Source organism: Choloepus didactylus, chromosome 1 (assembly GCF_015220235.1).
Source record: "Choloepus didactylus isolate mChoDid1 chromosome 1, mChoDid1.pri, whole genome shotgun sequence".
NCBI lineage: Eukaryota > Metazoa > Chordata > Mammalia > Pilosa > Megalonychidae > Choloepus > Choloepus didactylus.
The window spans coordinates 33,689,370-33,709,276 of record NC_051307.1 but is presented as its reverse complement, the minus strand read 5'-3'; the positions used below and the strand labels follow the sequence as shown (position 1 = coordinate 33,709,276).

At 36.3% G+C, this 19,907-nt stretch overlaps 2 protein-coding genes across 2 annotated transcripts in view; one reads left to right on the top strand and one right to left on the bottom strand.

Moving 5' to 3' along the window:
- The window catches only part of CHODL (chondrolectin), a 31,155-nt gene extending 27,367 nt beyond the window's left edge, over nt 1-3,788 (top strand). Inside the window, exons 5-6 of the mRNA XM_037828861.1 lie at nt 308-410; nt 3,375-3,788. Of these exons, the coding sequence (XP_037684789.1) occupies nt 308-410; nt 3,375-3,459 (188 nt within the window). The 3' untranslated portion in view covers nt 3,460-3,788. The remainder of the gene's footprint in view (nt 1-307; nt 411-3,374) is intronic.
- Nucleotides 3,789-14,806: 11,018 nt separating this feature from the next.
- The window catches only part of TMPRSS15 (transmembrane serine protease 15), a 149,033-nt gene continuing 143,932 nt past the window's right edge, over nt 14,807-19,907 (bottom strand). Inside the window, exon 26 of the mRNA XM_037828832.1 lies at nt 14,807-14,975. Within this exon, the coding sequence (XP_037684760.1) occupies nt 14,820-14,975 (156 nt within the window). The 3' untranslated portion in view covers nt 14,807-14,819. The remainder of the gene's footprint in view (nt 14,976-19,907) is intronic.

Below are 19,907 nucleotides of genomic sequence, written 5' to 3'. Positions count from 1 at the left end.
TAGATAAGATTATTAACATATTATGAGAACTACCCTGTATCTGAATTGCAAATTTATCACTAATTTTGGAAGTACAAACATCGATTTTGAGCATGGCAACCAGTGCAATGTAATTTTGTTTTTATTTTTTACCAAAACAGGAATATGTTAGTTCATTAGATTATTCAGTATTTGGGGAAGAAACTTGTTTGACATCCATTTGTTGATAATAATTCTATTTTACTTTAAATTTTTGGAAAATTTTTATGAAACTTTGGTGTTAGAATTCTGCCTCAACTCTTTGTGTACTAATGTTTTACTTTTGTAGGAATAATTCCAAATCTAATATATGTTGTTATACCAACGATACCACTGCTCTTACTGATACTGGTTGCTTTTGGAACCTGCTGTTTTCAAATGGTGCATAAAAGGTAAATAATTCATTTATGAAGTGACAATTGAAAAATTTTTACATAGATTTTTGAGAACTCATTAAAAATTATTAGTATAGAATTAATTGTGTTTCTAATCTGTCTTAAGTAAAACCTGATTTCTTTATCTGCTGGCACACATCCAGCATATATAATTTCATAATGATATACTAAATTATATGAATTATCCATTATCTCATGTAATCCTCACAAGCCATATGAAGTAGGTATTCTTCTTTTTCTATTTTTCAGTTGAGAAGATGGTGACTTAGATGTGTTAAACCATTTGCCTTGGGGCCCAAAGCTAGTGTATCTGGTAGATCTGAAATTTGAATACTTCTAACTTTATCACATAACTTATGACACTATACCATACTGTCTCTTGTTTATAATTCTAAGCATTTTTTGCTAAACCTTTCACTCTTGACATCAAGTTGTATTGGAGTACTTGATTTTTGTAGGTGCACTTTGTAGAACTTTTTCAAAATTTCAAGGCATAAGTTTCAGTTTTATTTCAAAAGGAATGCTTAAGTATAGGAAAGTGCTAAAAATAGGCAATTTTTTAGCTGGTAGCCTGAAATAACATTATATATAACACCATAATTTCTTAGGGATATTCTGACTTTTACAGCTTTTCTATTCTCCTGATTTGGAGAGGTGACATTTTTCCTTGGATATCAATTAAATTAAAAATTAATAAATGAAATAAAAATATGTATCAAAGAAAAAAAGAAAAAATGCTGGATTTAAATAACATGTTTTCTAGAATATACTAGACATCTTTGTCAGCATGTTAAAAATAAGGACCCTTTCTCTGGGAAGGACCTACAAATGAAGTCATTTTTCTCTTTTCAGTTTACTTCATCTTCTTTTCCTGAAATAAACCCAAAAGAACTCCCTAAGCAACAACAGTCTCCAGGGGAAAAAAAAGACATAAGCTCCAAATTGTCCACACAGGTTTTTGAAAAGATCCAACCTTAATTTACTAAATTTACTAGATTTTTAATTAAAACATTTCGAATGATGATAAAAAAAAAAAAAAGCCTGGCAAATTAATCATAAACCTTGCTGGTCTCTTGGCTTTCCAATATATGATGCAAGCATAGTTGATATTTTTTTTTTCAAATTGTACAGAATGAATGACAACAGTTAGTAAAAATCTAGTTTTTTACTGTAGTTCCTTAGAGTATAGATGGAAGGATAATTTATCATTCTGAAAACCAGTGCAGTAGAGAGAGAATCTGACATAAATCCTCCATTATCCTAGCCAAATTAAGGAAGAGCTGTAAATAACAGATCAGTGAAAAATGACTAGGAAAATATAATTTAGACATTCTCATTTCCAAAACAAAATTACTAAAAATACCACATAACTGAGTTTTTGTGTAAAGTCTGTTTCCTTCCACGTGGTGTATTATTGTGGAGAATGTATTCATTCAAAGATCTTCCACATTTTTACAACTGGAAGATCTGTGAAGTTACACTTTTTTAAAATTCTCAGAAGGAGAAAATCAAACTAGAGCACCTCCAAATGCCGGATTTAGCTGCAGTACTTAATTCATTCGTTCTTAGATCCTCCCCTTTTCCTTTCTTCCAGGAGAGCAAGGAGAAACTTCATCAAAGACTCAACTCCATTATCATCTGAATGCCTTGCAGAAAGTTTAAATTCCAATCTGGTACACATAATGGTTTCTGTCATTCCATGTCATGTTCAAAATAACAACTCTTGTTTCCTTAACTGGTGTTAATTCTTAAGTAAAATACTAATTCCACACAAAAGCCACATTAATAATTTTTTTTTTTTACCAATTTAAAAAAATTTGCATTTTTCATAAATTTTGCTTGATTTATTTTCCATTCATGTTGGATGAGTTCATAGAATAAAGATGTATTGATTCTTCTTATTTGGGTGTAAATCTCTAAAACATACAATTTGGGTGTAATATTTATTAGAAACAGATTCACAGTTAAATTGAAATGAATTTAAATATTACTATAAAATGTAATGGTTAGACATGTTTTGGAATAGTTTCTTTTCTTTCTTTGAAGGAATTCTGCAATGTCTGGTAGACATGAGAGCATGGATCAGGGAAAAGTCAGACTGTGGGAAATAGAGGAGATGCTGAAGTTGGGGGAAACATGAGGAAGGAGGGGACAGGCAGTAATCATTGATTGAAGTGAGGGATTGTCTTCGGGAAACTAGACTAAAAGGAATCAAGATCTTGACCAGTAGTCTGGTCGAGGATGAATTGGGAAAACTGAGGAAAAGGAGCCTGAGAAGTTGTCACTTTAGTGTAAAGACAGAAGACAGCATGGTCCCAGGCACAGGCTGGAAAGATGGGCCAGAAATTCAAATCTATCCAGGAGTGAAGCTCTATTTCAGACCTAGAAGAACTTAGATACTTCTAAGTATATAGGCCCAGATCTTCTATTGAAATACATTGGTTTCAGAGATTGGAGTTGAATTAGGCTTTCAGGGAACAAGTGACTTAGCTAGGACAGGAAAAGTGACGGAGGGGAATAAGTAGAATGCTATACATAGTGGAAAAGTACTGATTTGATGATTTGGCATGAAATTCAGCATGCAGTAGTGGCAGAATACTACAAAAGCAAGAATTAAAAAATCATCCGTCAAAGAAAATGGAGCTTTATTGGTGATTAAAGTGACAATATTTGGTATTGGATGAGAACACAAGTTTTTTTGAGTGTCTGAACTCTACACTAGGAAGAATTGAACAGAGAAAGATATATTTTGTTTTCTTTCCCATCGTGTCATAAGAACCATTTATTATCTTCATATACCAGAATAATGTAGACTTTTTTGTAGGAATGAAAAAGAAAGTGTGCTGGTGAGAGAAGACCCTTTTATAAATAAGAATCTGAGCTATCTTCACTTGGACCAAGACTTTCCTAGTTTTGTAAGAAGTCTCATATACTGAACTTACTTCTTCTTATGTTTTTCAGTAAAGGAAGAACAAAAACGAGCTCAAACCAGTCCACACTGTGGATTTCGAAGAGCACCAGAAAGGAAAGTGGCATGGAAGTATAATAATTCTTTGACTTGGCTCCAAAAAGTAAAATAGTTTTATAATACTGGATCTGTATAAGGAATGGCATCAGAACATTAGCTTGGAATGGCTTGAAATCTCAATGGATCTGCAAGATGAACTGTAAGCTCCCCCTTGAGGCAAATATTAAAATACTTTTTATATGTTTATTATTTCATTTACAAAACACTCCGTGCTAATAAAGGACTGAGACATGCTTATTTTGTGAAAGGATGCACCCAAACTTCAAGTAAATGGAATGGACCATGCAGATAAAATTGCTATCAGTAGTACATCAGGACTATGTGTGTGGGAAGCAGTTATTTTTTATTTTTCACCTTTCATAAATTGTAATCTAGTTAATGTAATGTAAATTGTATTGAAATTTACAGTGTGCAAAATATTTTACCTTTGCATAAATGTTTGATAAAATTGGACTGTTCCAATATTTATTTTTACGGTGTTTTATTTTTCAATATATGCTGTTTTGATTAAGCCAATTAATTGCTGTTGTCAAATGAATTCACACATAAGCAAATATATCACCATAGAAGAAAGTTTCTTCTCTAGAAATGGTTCATCTTTTTTTAGTTCCTCTGCTTTTGGTCTGACAATGTTTATAAAATCTCTTCAGAAATGAGAAGCTATTTCGTTAACTGTAAGTAATAGAGGCAAGAATTGTCTAATTTCAATTGTGCAAGACATGTGCCTTACAATTATTTTTAGTTAAAATTCAACGGATTTTGTAATAAAGTAACTTTATTAATACTGTATAAACAATAATACACTCATTTGAGAACAAAAGAAGTGGCATGCACAGGATAAAACATATGTCTTCACATGTTGCCTACAAAACAACAGGTAGTCCTCTGAGGGTTCCAGAATTGATGAGGTCCTTCCATTAACCATAAAACAAAGATGGTTGTTTGGGGTCCAAGATAGTTGCAGAGTTTGCCTAAAGTTTTCCCTTGCTGTGTTTAGCCTCTATTAGTCTAGAGTTGGGACCAGGTGAGTGGTTACTCTCAGTGTTAGCAGGGCAAACTGAAATTTCAACAAGGAAGGAACCTATGAATTCATGTGAAAATGGGTTGGAGGTCATCAATGATCCATGTTAGTCAATGAGGGTTTGGTTGGGAGAGAAAATGAGACTCTTCTCTAGGTCTTATCACTTCCTAGTTTCTTCTTCAATGTTTGTGGCTCCTTCTTTTCAAGAGAGAGTTGTAAATATCTGGTCTTCAAATGTCCCTGTGCTCCTTTTTTTTTTTTTTTTTTTTTTTTTTATCATCATTTTATTGAGATATATTCACATACCACGCAGTCATACAAAACAAATTGTACTTTCGATTGTTTACAGTACCATTACATAGTTGTACATTCATCACCTAAATCAATCCCTGACACCTTCATTAGCACACACACAAAAATAACAAGAATAATAATTAGAGTGAAAAAGAGCAATTGAAGTAAAAAAGAACACTGGGTACCTTTGTCTGTTTGTTTCCTTCCCCTACTTTTCTACACATCCATCCATAAACTAGACAAAGTGGTGTTTGGTCCTTATGGCTTTCCCAATCCCATTGTCACCCCTCATAAGCTACATTTTTATACAACTGTCTTCGAGATTCATGGGTTCTGGGTTGTAGTTTGATAGTTTCAGGTATCCACCACCAGCTACCCCAATTCTTTAGAACCTAAAAAGGGTTGTCTAAAGTGTGCATAAGAGTGCCCACCAGAGTGACCTCTCGGCTCCTTTTGGAATCTCTCTGCCACTGAAGCTTATTTCATTTCCTTTCACATCCCCCTTTTGGTCAAGAAGATGTTCTCCGTCCCCACGGTGCCAGGTCTACATTCCTCCCTGGGAGTCATATTCCACGTTGCCAGGGAGATTCACTTCCCTGGGTGTCTGATCCCACGTAGGGGGGAGGGCAGTGATTTCACCGTTCAAGTTGGCTTAGCCAGAGAGAGAGGGCCACATCTGAGCAACAAAGAGGCATTCAGGAGGAGACTCTTAGGCACAAATACAGGGAGGCCTAGCCTCTCCTTTGCAGCAACCGTCTTCCCAAGGGTAAAACTTATGGTAGAGGGCTCAACCCATCAAACCACCAGTCCCCTATGTCTGTGGTCATGTTAGCAACCATGGAGGTGGGGTAGGCGAATACCCCTGCATTCTCCACAGGCTCCTCAAGGGGGCACTACATCTTTTTTTTTTTTTTTTTTTTTCCCTTGTTTGTCTTTTTTCTTTTCTTTTTTTTTTTTTTTTTTTTTTTTTAACTTTCCCTTCTTTTTTCAAATCACCTGTATAAAAAAAAAAGTTAAAAAGAAAACAAACATACAATAAAAGAGCATTTCAAAGAGACCATAGCAAGGGAGTAAGAAAAAGACAACTAACCTAAGATAACTGCTTAACTTCCAACATGTTCCTACTTTACCCCAAGAAAGTTACATAATATAGCAACATTTCAGTGAACTTGTTCCTACTACAACCATCAGAAATTAACAGACCATAGTCATTTCTGGGCATCCCCAGAACGTTAAATAGCTTATCTGTTCTTCCTGGATTATTGTTCCCCCTTCCTTAATTGCTCTCTACTGCTAGTTCCCCTACATTCTACATTATAAACCATTTGTTTTACATTTTTCAAAGTTCACATTAGTGGTAGCATATAATATTTCTCTTTTTGTGCCTGGCTTATTTCGCTCAGCATTATGTCCTCAAGGTTCATCCATGTTGTCATATGTTTCACCAGATCGTTCCTTCTTACTGCCGCGTAGTATTCCATCGTGTGTATATACCACATTTTATTTATCCACTCATCTGTTGAAGGACATTTGGGTTGTTTCCATCTCTTGGCAATTGTGAATAATGCTGCTATGAACATTGGCGTGCAGATATCTGTTCGTGTCACTGCTTTCCGATCTTCCGGGTATATACCGAGGAGTGCAATCGCTGGATCGAATGGTAGCTCTATATCTAGTTTTCTAAGGAACTTCCAGACTGACTTCCAGAGTGGCTGAACCATTATACAGTCCCACCAACAATGAATAAGAGTTCCAATTTCTCCACATCCCCTCCAGCATTTGTAGTTTCCTGTTTGTTTAATGGCAGCCATTCTAACCGGTGTTAGATGGTATCTCATTGTGGTCTTAATTTGCATCTCTCTAATAGCTAGTGAAGCTGAACATTTTTTCATGTGTTTCTTGGCCATTTGTATTTCCTCTTCAGAGAACTGTCTTTTCATATCTTTTGCCCATTTTATAATTGGGCTGTCTGTACTATTGTCATTGAGTTGTAGGATTTCTTTGTATATGCAAGATATCAGTCTTTTGTCAGATACATGGTTTCCAAAAATTTTTTCCCATTGAGTTGGCTGCCTCTTTACCTTTTTGAGAAATTCCTTTGAGGTGCAGAAACTTCTAAGCTTGAGGAGTTCCCATTTATCTATTTTCTCTTTTGTTGCTTGTGCTTTGGGTGTAAAGTCTAGGAAGTGGCCTCCTAATACAAGGTCTTGAAGATGTTTTCCTACATTATCTTCTAGGAGTTTTATGGTACTTTCTTTTATATTGAGATCTTTGGTCCATTTTGAGTTAATTTTTGTGTAGGGGGTGAGGTAGGGGTCCTCTTTCATTCTTTTGGATATGGATATCCAACTCTCCCAGCCCCATTTGTTGAAAAGACCATTATGGCTCAGTTCGGTGACTTTGGGGGCCTTATCAAAGATCAGTCGGCCATAGATCTGAGGGTCTATCTCTGAATTCTCAATTCGATTCCATTGATCTATATGTCTATCTTTGTGCCAGTACCATGCTGTCTTGGCAACTGTGGCTTTATAATAAGCTTCAAAGTCAGGGAGTGTAAGTCCTCCCACTTCGTTTTTCTTTTTTAGAGTGTCTTTAGCAATTCGAGGCATCTTCCCTTTCCAAATAAATTTGATAACTAGCTTTTCCAAGTCTGCAAAGTAGGTTGTTGGAATTTTGATTGGGATTGCATTGAATCTGTAGATGAGTTTGGGTAGAATTGACATCTTAATGACATTTAGCCTTCCTATCCATGAACATGGAATATTTTTCCATCTTTTAAGGTCCCCTTCTATTTCTTTTAGTAGAGTTATGTAGTTTTCTTTGTATAGGTCTTTTACATCTTTGGTTAAGTTGATTCCTAGGTACTTGATTTTTTTAGTTGCTATTGAAAATGGTATCTTTTTCTTGAGTGTCTCTTCAGTTTGTTCATTTCTAGCATATAGAAACATTACTGACTTATGTGCATTAATCTTGTATCCCGCTACTTTGCTAAATTTGTTTATTAGCTCTAGTAGGTGTATCGTTGATTTCTCAGGGTTTTCTAGATATAAGATCATATCATCTGCAAACAATGACAGTTTTACTTCTTCTTTTCCAATTTGGATGCCTTTTATTTCTTTGTCTTGCCGGATTGCCCTGGCTAGCACTTCCAGCACAATGTTGAATAACAGTGGTGACAGCGGGCATCCTTGTCTTGTTCCTGATCTTAGAGGGAAGGCTTTCAGTCTCTCACCATTGAGTACTATGCTGGCTGTGGGTTTTTCATATATGCTCTTTATCATGTTGAGGAAGTTTCCTTCAATTCCTACCTTTTGAAGTGTTTTTATCAAAAAGGGATGTTGGATTTTGTCAAATGCTTTTTCAGCATCTATTGAGATGATCAATTGATTTTTCCCTTTCGAGTTTTTAATGTGTTGTAATACATTGATTGTTTTTCTGATGTTGAACCATCCTTGCATGCCTGGAATGAACCCCACTTGGTCATGGTGTATGATTTTTTTAATGTGTCTTTGGATTCGATTTGCAAGTATTTTGTTGAGGATTTTTGCATCTATATTCATTAGGGAGATTGGCCGGTAGTTTTCCTTTTTTGTAGCATCTTTGCCTGGTTTTGGTATTAGATTGATGTTAGCTTCATAAAATGAGTTAGGTAGTGTTCCATTTTTTTCAATGTTTTGAAAGAGTTTGAGTAAGATTGGTGTCAGTTCTTTCTGGAAAGTTTGGTAGAATTCCCCTGTGAAGCCATCTGGCCCTGGGCATTTATTTGTGGGAAGATTTTTGATGACTGATTGGATCTCTTTGCTTGTGATGGGTTGGTTGAGGTCTTCTATTTCTTCTCTGGTCAGTCTAGGTTGTTCATATGTTTCCAGGAAATTGTCCATTTCTTCTACATTATCCAGTTTGTTGCCATACAGTTGTTCATAATATCCTCTTATAATTTTTTTAATTTCTTCAGGATCTGCAGTTATGTCACCTTTTTCATTCATTATTTTGTTTATATGGGTCTTCTCTCTTTTTGATTTTGTCAGTCTAGCTAGGGGCTTGTCAATCTTGTTGATCTTCTCAAAGAACCAACTTTTGGTGATATTTATCCTTTCTATTGTTTTTTTGTTCTCTATGTCATTTATTTCTGCTTTAATCCTTGTTATTTCTTTTCTTCTACTTGGTTTAGGATTGGTTTGCTGTTCATTTTCTAGCTTCTTCAGTTGATCCATTAGTTCTTTGATTTTGGCTCTTTCTTCCTTTTTAATATATGCGTTTAGTGCTATAAATTTCCCCCTTAGCACTGCTTTTGCTGCATCCCATAGGTTTTGGTATGTTGTGTTCTCATTTTCATTCGTCTCTATATATTTAGCAATTTCTCTTGCTATTTCTTCTTTAACCCACTGATTGTTTAGGAGTGTGTTGTTTAACCTCCAGGTATTTGTGAATTTTCTAAGTCTCTGATGGTTATTGACTTCTAATTGTATTCCATTGTGGTCAGAGAATGTGCTTTGAATAATTTCAATCTTTTTAAATTTATTGAGGCTTGTTTTATGTCCCAGCATATGATCTATTCTGGAGAAAGTTCCGTGAGCACTAGAAAAGTATGTGTATCCTGGTGATTTGGGATGTAATGTCCTGTAGATGTCTGTTAAATCTAATTCATTTATCAGATTGTTTAGGTTTTCAATTTCCTTATTGGTCTTCTGTCTGGTTGATCTATCTATAGGAGAGAGTGATGTGTTGAAGTCTCCCACAATTATTGTGGAAACATCAATTGCTTCCTTTAGTTCTGCCAGTGTTTCTCTCATGTATTTTGTGGCACCTTGGTTGGGTGCATAGACATTTACGATTGTTATTTCTTCTTGCTGAATTGCCCCTTTTATTAGTATGTAGTGGCCTTCTTTGTCTCTCAAAACATCCCTGCATTTGAAGTCTATTTTATCTGAGATTAATATTGCTACACCTGCTTTCTTTTGGCTGTAGCTTGCATGAAATATTTTTTTCCATCCTTTCACTTTCAATTTCTTTGTGTCCCTGTGTCTAAGATGAGTCTCTTGTATGCAACATATTGATGGTTCATTTTTTTTGATCCATTCTGCGAATCTATATCTTTTAATTGGGGAGTTTAATCCATTTACATTCAACGTTAAAACCGTGAAGGCATTTCTTGAATCGGCCATCTTATCCTTTGGATTATGTTTGCCATATTTTTCCCTCTCTCTATTAATATCCTTTATTGTACCCATACCGAATCTCTTTAGTACTGAACCTTTCTCCAAGTCTCTCTGTCCTGTCTTTGTTTCTCTGTCTGTAGGGCTCCCTTTAGTATCTCCAGTAGGGCAGGTCTCTTGTTAGCAAATTCTCTCAGCATTTCTTTGTCTGTGAAAAATTTAAGCTCTCCCTCAAATTTGAAGGAGAGCTTTGCTGGATAAAGTATTCTTGGCTGGAAATTCCTCTCTCTCAGAATTTTAAATATATCGTGCCATTGCCTTCTCGCCTCCATGGTGGCTGCTGAGTAGTCACTACTTAGTCTTATGCTGTTTCCTTTGTATGTGGTGAATTGCTTTTCTCTTGCTGCTTTCAGAACTTGCTCCTTCTCTTCTATGTTTGACAGTGTGATCAGTATATGTCTCGGAGTGGGTTTTTTTGGATTTATTCTATTTGGAGTTCGCTGAGCATTTATGATTTGTGTATTTATGTTGTTTAGAAGATTTGGGAAGTTTTCCCCAACAATTTCTTTGAATACTCTTCCTAGACCTTTACCCTTTTCTTCCCCTTCTGGGACACCAATGAGTCTTATATTCGGACGTTTCATATTATCTATCATATCCCTGAGGTCCATTTCGAGTTTTTCAATTTTTTTCCCCATTCTTTCTTTTATGCTTTCATTTTCCATTCTGTCATCTTCCAGGTCACTGATTCGTTGTTCAACTTCCTCTAGTCTTGTACTATGAGTGTCCAGAATCTTTTTAATTTGGTCAACAGTTTCTTTAATTTCCATAAGATCATCCATTTTTTTATTTAGTCTTGCAATCTCTTCTTTATGCTCTTCTAGGGTCTTCTTGATTTCCTTCATATCCCGTACTAGGGTCTCATTGTTCATCTTTAGATCTTTGAGTAGCTGCTCTAGGTGTGTCTCTTCTGGTCTTTTGATTTGGGTGCTTGGGCTTGGGTTATCCATATCGTCTGGTTTTTTCATATGCTTTATAATTTTCTGTTGTTTTTGGCCTCGTGGCATTTGCTGTCCTTGATAGGGTTCTTTTAGGGTTTGTAGACCAGTTGAAGTCCTTATCTCTAATTTATCAGATCTACAGCTTCGTGGAGTACACTTTCTCTAACTAACCAGCAGGTGGCGTCCACGAGCCACCTGTTCTCCACAAGCCAGATCTCCCCTGCTTAGCCTTTTTGGTGAGTGGGGGAGTGAGTCTTGTGGGGCCCAATTGGTGTCCCAAGCTTGCGTGTGTAGTTGGTGTTGCCTGCCCTGTATGTGGGGCGTGTTTCTGGGCAGTCGGGGAGGGGGGGTGGCCCTAACAATCAAATCTCCCTGATGATCCTAGAGTTTTAAAGCTACTGCAATAGTCTAATCCTTCAGTTCAGTCCTGCCACAGTTTGTCTCTGCCACTGACCCACAAGTCTTTGGTATTGGCGTATGGCTCCTGAGACTTGCAAGTGGGCCCCTCTTCCAGGCTGTGCACCCCGGGTCCTCTGTTGAGGGATGACTGTGCTATGTCACAGGTGAGTGCCGTCCCCCCAGGGCAGTTCTGGGCTGCTGGGCTGTGTTGGGAGGCTCCCAGTCTGCTCAAATGATGGCTGAATGGGGCTCTGTTAATTCACACTGCTCCCCCTTCCCAGCTCTGGGACATTCAGCTGAGGTTGCAGGGAAGGCTAATGTCCACGCCCAGTTTTGTGGTGTGTGCCTGTTATTTGAAGCACTTCTGTCACACTGGGTTGTCTGGGGCAGCTCTGGGCTATGGGGCTGGCGATGGGCAGGAGTGTTTCCTGTCCACCAGGATGGTGGCTGTGAGCGGACACCCCCCTTTTCTTGGGAAGTTGTGTTGTTTAGTGAATTTTCTCAGCCACTGGATTATTGCCTTTTGTCTCAGAGCTCTCTTAGTTCTGCTCTTGACTTGACGTGCCCAAATTTCAATTCTTTGAAGCTTTCTGTATTGAGCTTCTTAGAGTAATTGTTTTAGAAAAAGCAAAAAGGATTTAAAAAAAAAAAAAAAAAAAAAAAAAAAAACGGCCCTCCTCAGAGATCTAATGGGTTATTGAAATGCTAATAGACAAAGCAACCAGGGCCATTAAGGAAAGGTGCCCTGGGCAGAGAGATCAGCCTTGCTTCGGGATTTGCATATGCGCCTCAAGGCCTGATCTCCGCCCTTCCCCTTTCTGTGTTCACCAGAACTCCAAAAATCCTCTGCTTTTACTTTGGAGCTTCTCGTGTTGTTTTCCTTCTATGCCCGTCTCCTCTCTGCTGGGCTGGCTGCTCTCAGAGTCTCTGGTGTCTGGCCTCAGTCTATCTATGGTTGGAGTTTGAATCAGTAGAATGAGTTTCCGATGAGAGCAGCCACTGCAATTCTCCCTTCTCCTTCCTGGAGCTGACAGCCCCTCCTCCCCCGGGACTGAGCCTGGCAGGGAGGGGCGCGGGTCCCCTGGCCGCAAAAACTTACAGATTTCGCTGATCTCAGCAGTTCCACGTTTTCATGAGTGTTGTATGAAGTATGCCCAAAGACAGATTGCTCTGTGGTGTCCCGTCCACGCAGTTCCTGGCTTTTTACCTACTTTCCTGGAGGAGTAACTAAAACATACAGCTCACCAGTCTGCCATCTTGCCCCGCCTCCCCTGTGCTCCTTTTAACCAAATAAAGAGTTCTTGTTTATGAAGAATTGGTTTTGTCTAAATCTCTTTATTGAACAAAATACAGATATATTTGCATTAATAAATGAAAACAAAAACAGATGACTGCTTAAGTCTGGTAAGAATGGAAGTTTACTTTTCAAATAGGTCATAAAATACTTTCAGTAACCTAATTTAAAAATAGAGTTGGTTCACAACTAAGACACTAAGACGCAAAATAGAAACTAGTGGGCACTGATCCCTTTTCAGCTGCTTAGAAACTTAGAAAATGGGCAGCTGCATTCTAAGCTTAGATCTAACCACATTTAGCAGTTCCCTATCTTTTCTTGGCTACTTTTCCTTCTGAGTGGAGGATCCCTGGGATCTACCTCTTCCCCACAAGCTGCAACTGTGTATTTCTTCCTTTAGTTAGGACTTGTTGGAAGGGAGACTAGGCTTTCTCCTTTGTACATGCCACCGTGAACTATAACAGCTGCAAGGGAAAAGCAACAAAGCAATGGGGAAGAGCTTTGCTTTTGTCCTTTATCTTTATCCAGGCATGGGTAACTCTTCTGGTATCAATTACTAAATCCATAAATGACTAGTGTTGCGATAATGAACCTCCTTCTTATAGAAGGCAGCAATATGACTGGCCAAAAGCTTCCTTAAAGTTTAGGTGACTTTTGAAAAATGAAAAGCAGTATATGATTTATTTCTTGTGAGTGTTTGTCGTTTTGGAACATACTTTTAATATGTGTTTTGAAATGCAAGTGAAATGTGGAACAATGTTCAGAAAGTGAAAAACAAACAACGATGCACCCTACCCCTGCTACTGCATCCTTCCTAACCCTTAAGAGAAGGTCATTGGAAAGACCTAAGAATAGTGTGTTCAGATATTCCCAATTTTTGCCCTAATAATTCCACAATTCTCTACCTGGAATTTGTGGTCCTCAATCATTTGGCCGCACCTTCTTTATGTGGCATTTTCCTCTTTCTCTGCCCATTTCTCAGGGAGAGCATTTTGGTATGACAAGGCATGATTCTTTACTGTCACTGCTTCTTGAACCTTCAGAATCACTCCCATAGTGGTTCCCAATGCCCTCTTCAATTCATCTGTAATAACCATTCCTTTAAGCTGTAGCTCAATTCTCATTTCTTTCATAGGCTAGCCATGCTGATTGGTCCCTTCTTTCAACTCCTGTCAACTCTCTCTCTTATTCTCTCTTCTATTATGTTGGCCTGTATAACACATGCAAGAGTTTAGTATGTTTTTGTTTTTTTAATTAACTATGTATGAGTTTTATCTCCCCAAATAAATTGACATATTTGTGTGGTAAGCCAAACTAAGGTTTACACTCACACTGGAAATGACGCAAGAGATTAAAGCAGTGAGACAAATTCATTTATTACACATTTTTCACCCTCCAATGGATAATTCAGCTGTGCCTAAGTAAGTTTTGCACACGTTAGAAATGTCCACTGTAACAAACATAAGAGAAATATTTGATTTTTTTGAGACTTAAAAAAAGTTGGCTTGAAATTGACAGTTTGCATAATCCAGGTAATAAAATAATTCAACAAAAGAATGACTGTTTCAGTTAATTTCCTTTTATTTTGATGTCAACACTATACTCAAATTCATACTTGTTTGCTGTTTAATTAGATCATTTGAGAGGAATGTGCAATCACTTTAGTCTGGGCTGTGTGACATGAACTTAGAATAAATATTTTTTCATGAATGTGGAATACGGACAATATTAAGCTGAAATGAAAATGTATTTGGATAGAAGAGTAGAAAAACTATCGCATTTCTGATAATAACAAGCTAAGCAGGAACTACATAACTTATAGCAATTTATTTCAAACAGTAACATACTTTGGACAAAAAAGTTTATTTCACATATTTTTCTGATTCTGCTCAAAGTATCTTAAGTATAGAGTATGTGCTTTAAAATAACCTTCCTTTAAATAAGATAAAATAATAAAAAAATGATTAAGGTTAAAGGAAATTATATTTGTGAAAGAAGAGCTATTCATGATAAAATTTAAATGCTCTTTAAAATCACTATGTATTGCAAAGATTACTTTTATTTTTTTCCCCCACAGGTAAGAATAAAGGTTTTTAGCAACTTTTTTTTTACAAACAATTTTGCAAGAGTTTTTTTATGAAACTCTCAATTACCATGCTTCTTAGAGTGGAATGCAGAAACTGTCCAACTTTCATGTTTGGTTTGGAAACACTCTAATGTAGAAAACTTTGTATCCATTCTGTGAACCCTGGGACCCAGGCGTACACCCCAGGGCGATTAGGCCTTGCACACTGGTATCCAAATGACGTTACTCCAGCCAGGAACCACCTGTTGTTTTCTTGGCATATCAATGGTCCTCCTGAATCTCCCTAAAGCATGAATTGGAAAAGAAAATTGTAGATTTATATCAACTGATATGAATACATAAAATTGTTTTAGCTTATCAATTCAAAATAAAGATTCAAAACTGACTGAATTGCCAGTCATCTGTATATAGTCTCAGCACTGCTACAGGTCAACAATGAGAATCCTTTGTTCCTTAGTAAGGAGACAGAGAAACTATAACAACTGAAACAGAAAATTATATGCAATTTTTTATTATGTGTTCTTTATAGCAAGAGTTTTCTCACTTTGATTATGGCATTTTAATGGGTACTAAGAAATTCTCGAAAGTTCAACTATTAAAAACATCCCAGCCAAAATATATATTAAAAGCTGGTCATTTTATGAAAGAGGATATACTTTTAGTAGTAGAAGGGCTTTTTGTGGAAATGAAAAATTATTCCAAATTATGCTCTTTAGGAAAATAAAAAACTCACACCTAATGTTGATATTGGTTCTCTTGGGTAGCATTTACTTTTAGACATTAGACAAATACAATGAGATATGATGAAACTTAACATTTCAATGAAAATAGGTAAGCCTATAAGGTAATTTCTAGTGGCAGGAACTAGAATGTGTTCATCTGAGATTTCAAATACTGAAAAGATGTTTTGATTTTGGCAAATATTAATTACAGCAGATCCTGGTAGAGTTAATTCCATATATTTTGTTTGCACACAATTCTTTTATAATCCTTATAAGCAAAATGCAAACAAAGTATCATTATTTAATGACAGAAAATATACAAGTATTTTTCCATATTAGCTGTGCACACTTTATTTTTCTTTTACATTTATAAGGAATTTAAAGCCTTCTATACTTTGTATAAAATCACTGGTATAATAGAATATTTTGACACAAGTTCCATGTTTTAAAGTATACTTGAGTTTTTGCTTGATTATTTATTATTTTTGGTCACTATGTTTAAGGGAAAAAATATGGTCTACAAAAGCACTTCTCTGTTGTGTACAAAGGAGCATAAATATCACTGGCAACCACAAGTTGCCTCTATTCTAGAGGGAACAAATGTGTTCAAGCTTTTTGAAGGCAGGAACCGTGATTTTTATTTCTGCATCCTAAGCCCTTAGCCCATAATATGGGTTCAGAAATATTTATGGAATAGTATCAATCCAAAGTAAGAATAAATGCAGGCTCAAGGTTAAATGTGATTTAGAAATTCCTAAAAATAACCCTCAGCTGGATATTATCAAAAGGAGTAATTTTGTTTTCCCCATAGTATCTAAAGTAATTTAATTTTTTTTATGCACAATAGAATCCAGACATTGTTTACATGAATGTGGCTTTTTAACTTATCCAGCACATGCTGGATCAGTTGCATTTACATAGACTGTGCAGGAAGCCTGTTGCCTAACTGCTAGCTGGTCTGTCTGTCTGGGAGACCTAGATTTGGTTTTATCACTTCACATCATCAAACACCACCACTTCAGATGTATTATGTACCTTCTCCTTGTCTCAATTTTCCCATTTGTTCAATGAAAATCTTTCCTTCTCTCAGTATCTCAGAGAAGTGTAACTATAAATGTAAATGTAAATATAAATGAATGCCTAGAACAAAAATTATTAACCTCAAATTTATGTTTCCAATTGGATGCTATATTTGTGAATAAAAATGAAGTTACTACCTTCTTTGACTTAGGTGTCTGAGTGTAAGGTTGATGGCCATTTTTGTTTAGATCAGTGGGTCTTAAACTTCATTGTGCATCAGTATTATCCAGAGGGTGTGCTAACACACACAGTGCTGTGCATAATCTCCAGAATTTCAAGTTCCCCAGTGATGATGATCTGCTGCACTGGCAGCCATGTTTAATAATCACAGGAATACAGAATGACTTTGAACAGTTATGGAATGAGTTGCTCTCCGTGTCATTCACTTAGTCACAGAGAAACATTCTACAGACACTGGTGGTGCTTTTCAATCTTGACAATTGCCTCACAAATACATGCCTTGGTAAGCCAGAAGATATTCAAGAAAGTGTGAATGATCAATAAAGTAAATTCTTTGCCATTATAAGGGAAAAGTGATGCTTCAGAAGACATAGTCAAGTGATGTATCAATGATAACATGTTCATAATTTTGAACAATGCATCCTTATTTCATCAGTTAAGCTTCTTATATAATGGTATTAAAGTTGGAGAAAGAAAACCATGTGACTATCTAGGGTGTTGATTATTGAATCATGATAAAATTACATTACACAAAGTATTGCCTTGTGTGAGAGCATTCTTACTTGCTAATAAATAACTTACTTAACTCTGTAGAATTCAGAGCCAAATAGAAGATTTCAGAGATCTGGCATGAGTTATTGGCTTAATGTAACCCTAACATCAATAGCATCAGCAGGTATATTTTCTGCCTATGTGTGAGGTATCTGCCACCCAGTCCCCATTAACTGTAATTGAAGTTGTACAGCTGATTTCCCTCCTGCACAATAATTCTATAAATCTCCCCATAAGTGCCAATATATCTTACCTTCATCATACTTTTCATTTTAAAAGGGAAGTATAAGATCCAGAGATAAATTTTAAGCAAGAAGAAAGCTATAAGATTTGTCTTGAATTTGAAAGTGTTCATCAAAGCAGAATAAACGTAAAACTAAGCTGAAAATTTAACATAAGACATTGACTAACTAGAGGATACATATAGAGATTTATTTACATAAGTATCTGTTGAAAAGTCTTGTGTGAAGACAAATTATGACGACATATATGTTAATATATGTAACAAAAATGAAAATATTTTCCCACAGTACAAACCATTACTTTCACATTTGTAAATTATTAATTTGTTTGGTAGTTTCAAGTTTACCTGATTCGGTAGACATCAATTCATTACTATATTATTAATTTTCAAATATAGAAAACATGCCAGAAAATTTATTTACTATGTCTTGTTATAAAACCTGTCAGTATTTTGAGTACTTGCATTGGGCCAGGTAGAATTCTTAGTACCTTACACATATTACCTAATTTAAACCTCCCAATAATCAGCCTTAAAGGAAGGGTCAAACAAGGATAGTCTTGAGCCCAGAATCCTTGCTCTTAATGCAATGTGCTCCATGCTGCACCTTAGAATTAATTATGACTCTAAAATGTAGCAGAATTTACTTATATTTCTTAAGTGCATGTGGAGTTCATGGAGGAAAAGATGGCTAAATGATTTCGAGGTGGTAAGTTTTTTTTTTAAATGAGGGTAGTTTGTGGGTCAGTTTCTTTCTTTTTATGATGGAGGTCAAAAGCTATTGCCACTTCAAAATGTTGCAATATTGACATTACCACTGAAACAGATAAATGTTATTTCACCTCGGAAATAAGATATAAAAGAAATATGAAGATTCTAATATAAAGGTTCCAGAGACAGGGTTATGCTGGGATATTTAGCAATATTTTCATTCACTCCTATGCTAGTGGTTAGCAGTAATCTGGCTCTATGCAGGTCATTTTCCATCTGGAAATTATTTTGTGACACTGGATCCTTGGACAATATTCTAAACCAGGGTTGATAATTAGAGACCCAGAAACCAAATTGGCCTACAGATATGTTTTGTAGTTGCTGTTGTCTCTTTGTTCTCAGTTTACATAGGGTTTTAAAGAATTTGAAAATAAGCACTTTTAGCTCAGGCAGACAGTTTCCAGGTTAAGGCCAGGTCCACTTCTCTCTATTTTACCTGGCCGCCTCACACATTCACATTTTATGCCTCATCCCTAAGGACATAAGATTTGTAACCTTTGTTTTTTCTTTCTTTAAACTTTTTATTTTGAGATAATTTGAAACTTACAGGACAGTTGCAAAAATAATACAAACCCCACACACAGAACTCCGACATGGTCTCACTCCCCAGGTACCCGGATCCACCAATTTTAACATTTTGCCATATTTGCCACATCATTCTCTATCATCTGTCTATCTATCTATGTATCCATCCATCCATCATATAGCTACCATCTCTCTCTTTATATATCTATTTTCTGAACCTTTGAAAGTAGGTTACACACATCATGCTCCTTGAATACTTAATACTTTCATGCATATTTCCTAAGAAAAAAGGATATTTTTTCACTTTCATAACCACATTAAGTGCAGTTATCAAGTTCAAGAAATTTATCATTGATACAAAGCTTATAGTCAATATTTCCATTTTTTTCATACACACCTATAATGTCCTTTTGAGTCTTTTCTCTTCCATTTTTAGATCCTGTCCAGTATCATATATTGCATTTAATTGCCATTGTCTCTTTAGTTGCTCTTTTGTTTTAAATTATTAAATACTAGTTTTTTCCCCTAATGTTGGTATCCATACAAGAGAGGACTATACAAATAGGCCACACACACACACACACACACACACACACACACACACACACACACACACACCAAAAAATCACAGTTGGCAAGTGTGGTAGTTTGAAGCTGAATGTATACCAGAAAGTACGTTCTTAAAACTAGTCCATTCCCATGTATGTGGACCCATTTTAAGTAGGATCTTCTGGTGAGTAGAATCTTAAACTGAGATGCGACCCACCTCATTGGGGTGAATCTTAATCCTCTTGCTGGAGTCCTTTATAAACGCTTGCAAGATAGAGGGAAGATACAGAGAAAAGAGTCCCAGAGAATTTCAGAGAGAAAACCAAGAGGAACTAAGAGAGAAACACACAGAAGCTCAGAAAGAAAGTGACACACACAGAGCAGCCAGAAGCTGAAAGCAATGAAACCTGGGAGAGAAGGACCAGCAGACACCACCATGTGCCTTCCCATGTTTCAGAGGAGTCCCAGATTGCCAGCAGCCTTTCTTCAGGAAGAAAGTATCAACTTGATGATGGCTTGATTTGGACATTTTCATGGCCTTAGAACTGTAAACTTGTAAGTTAATAAATCCCTATTGTAAAAGCCATCCGATTCC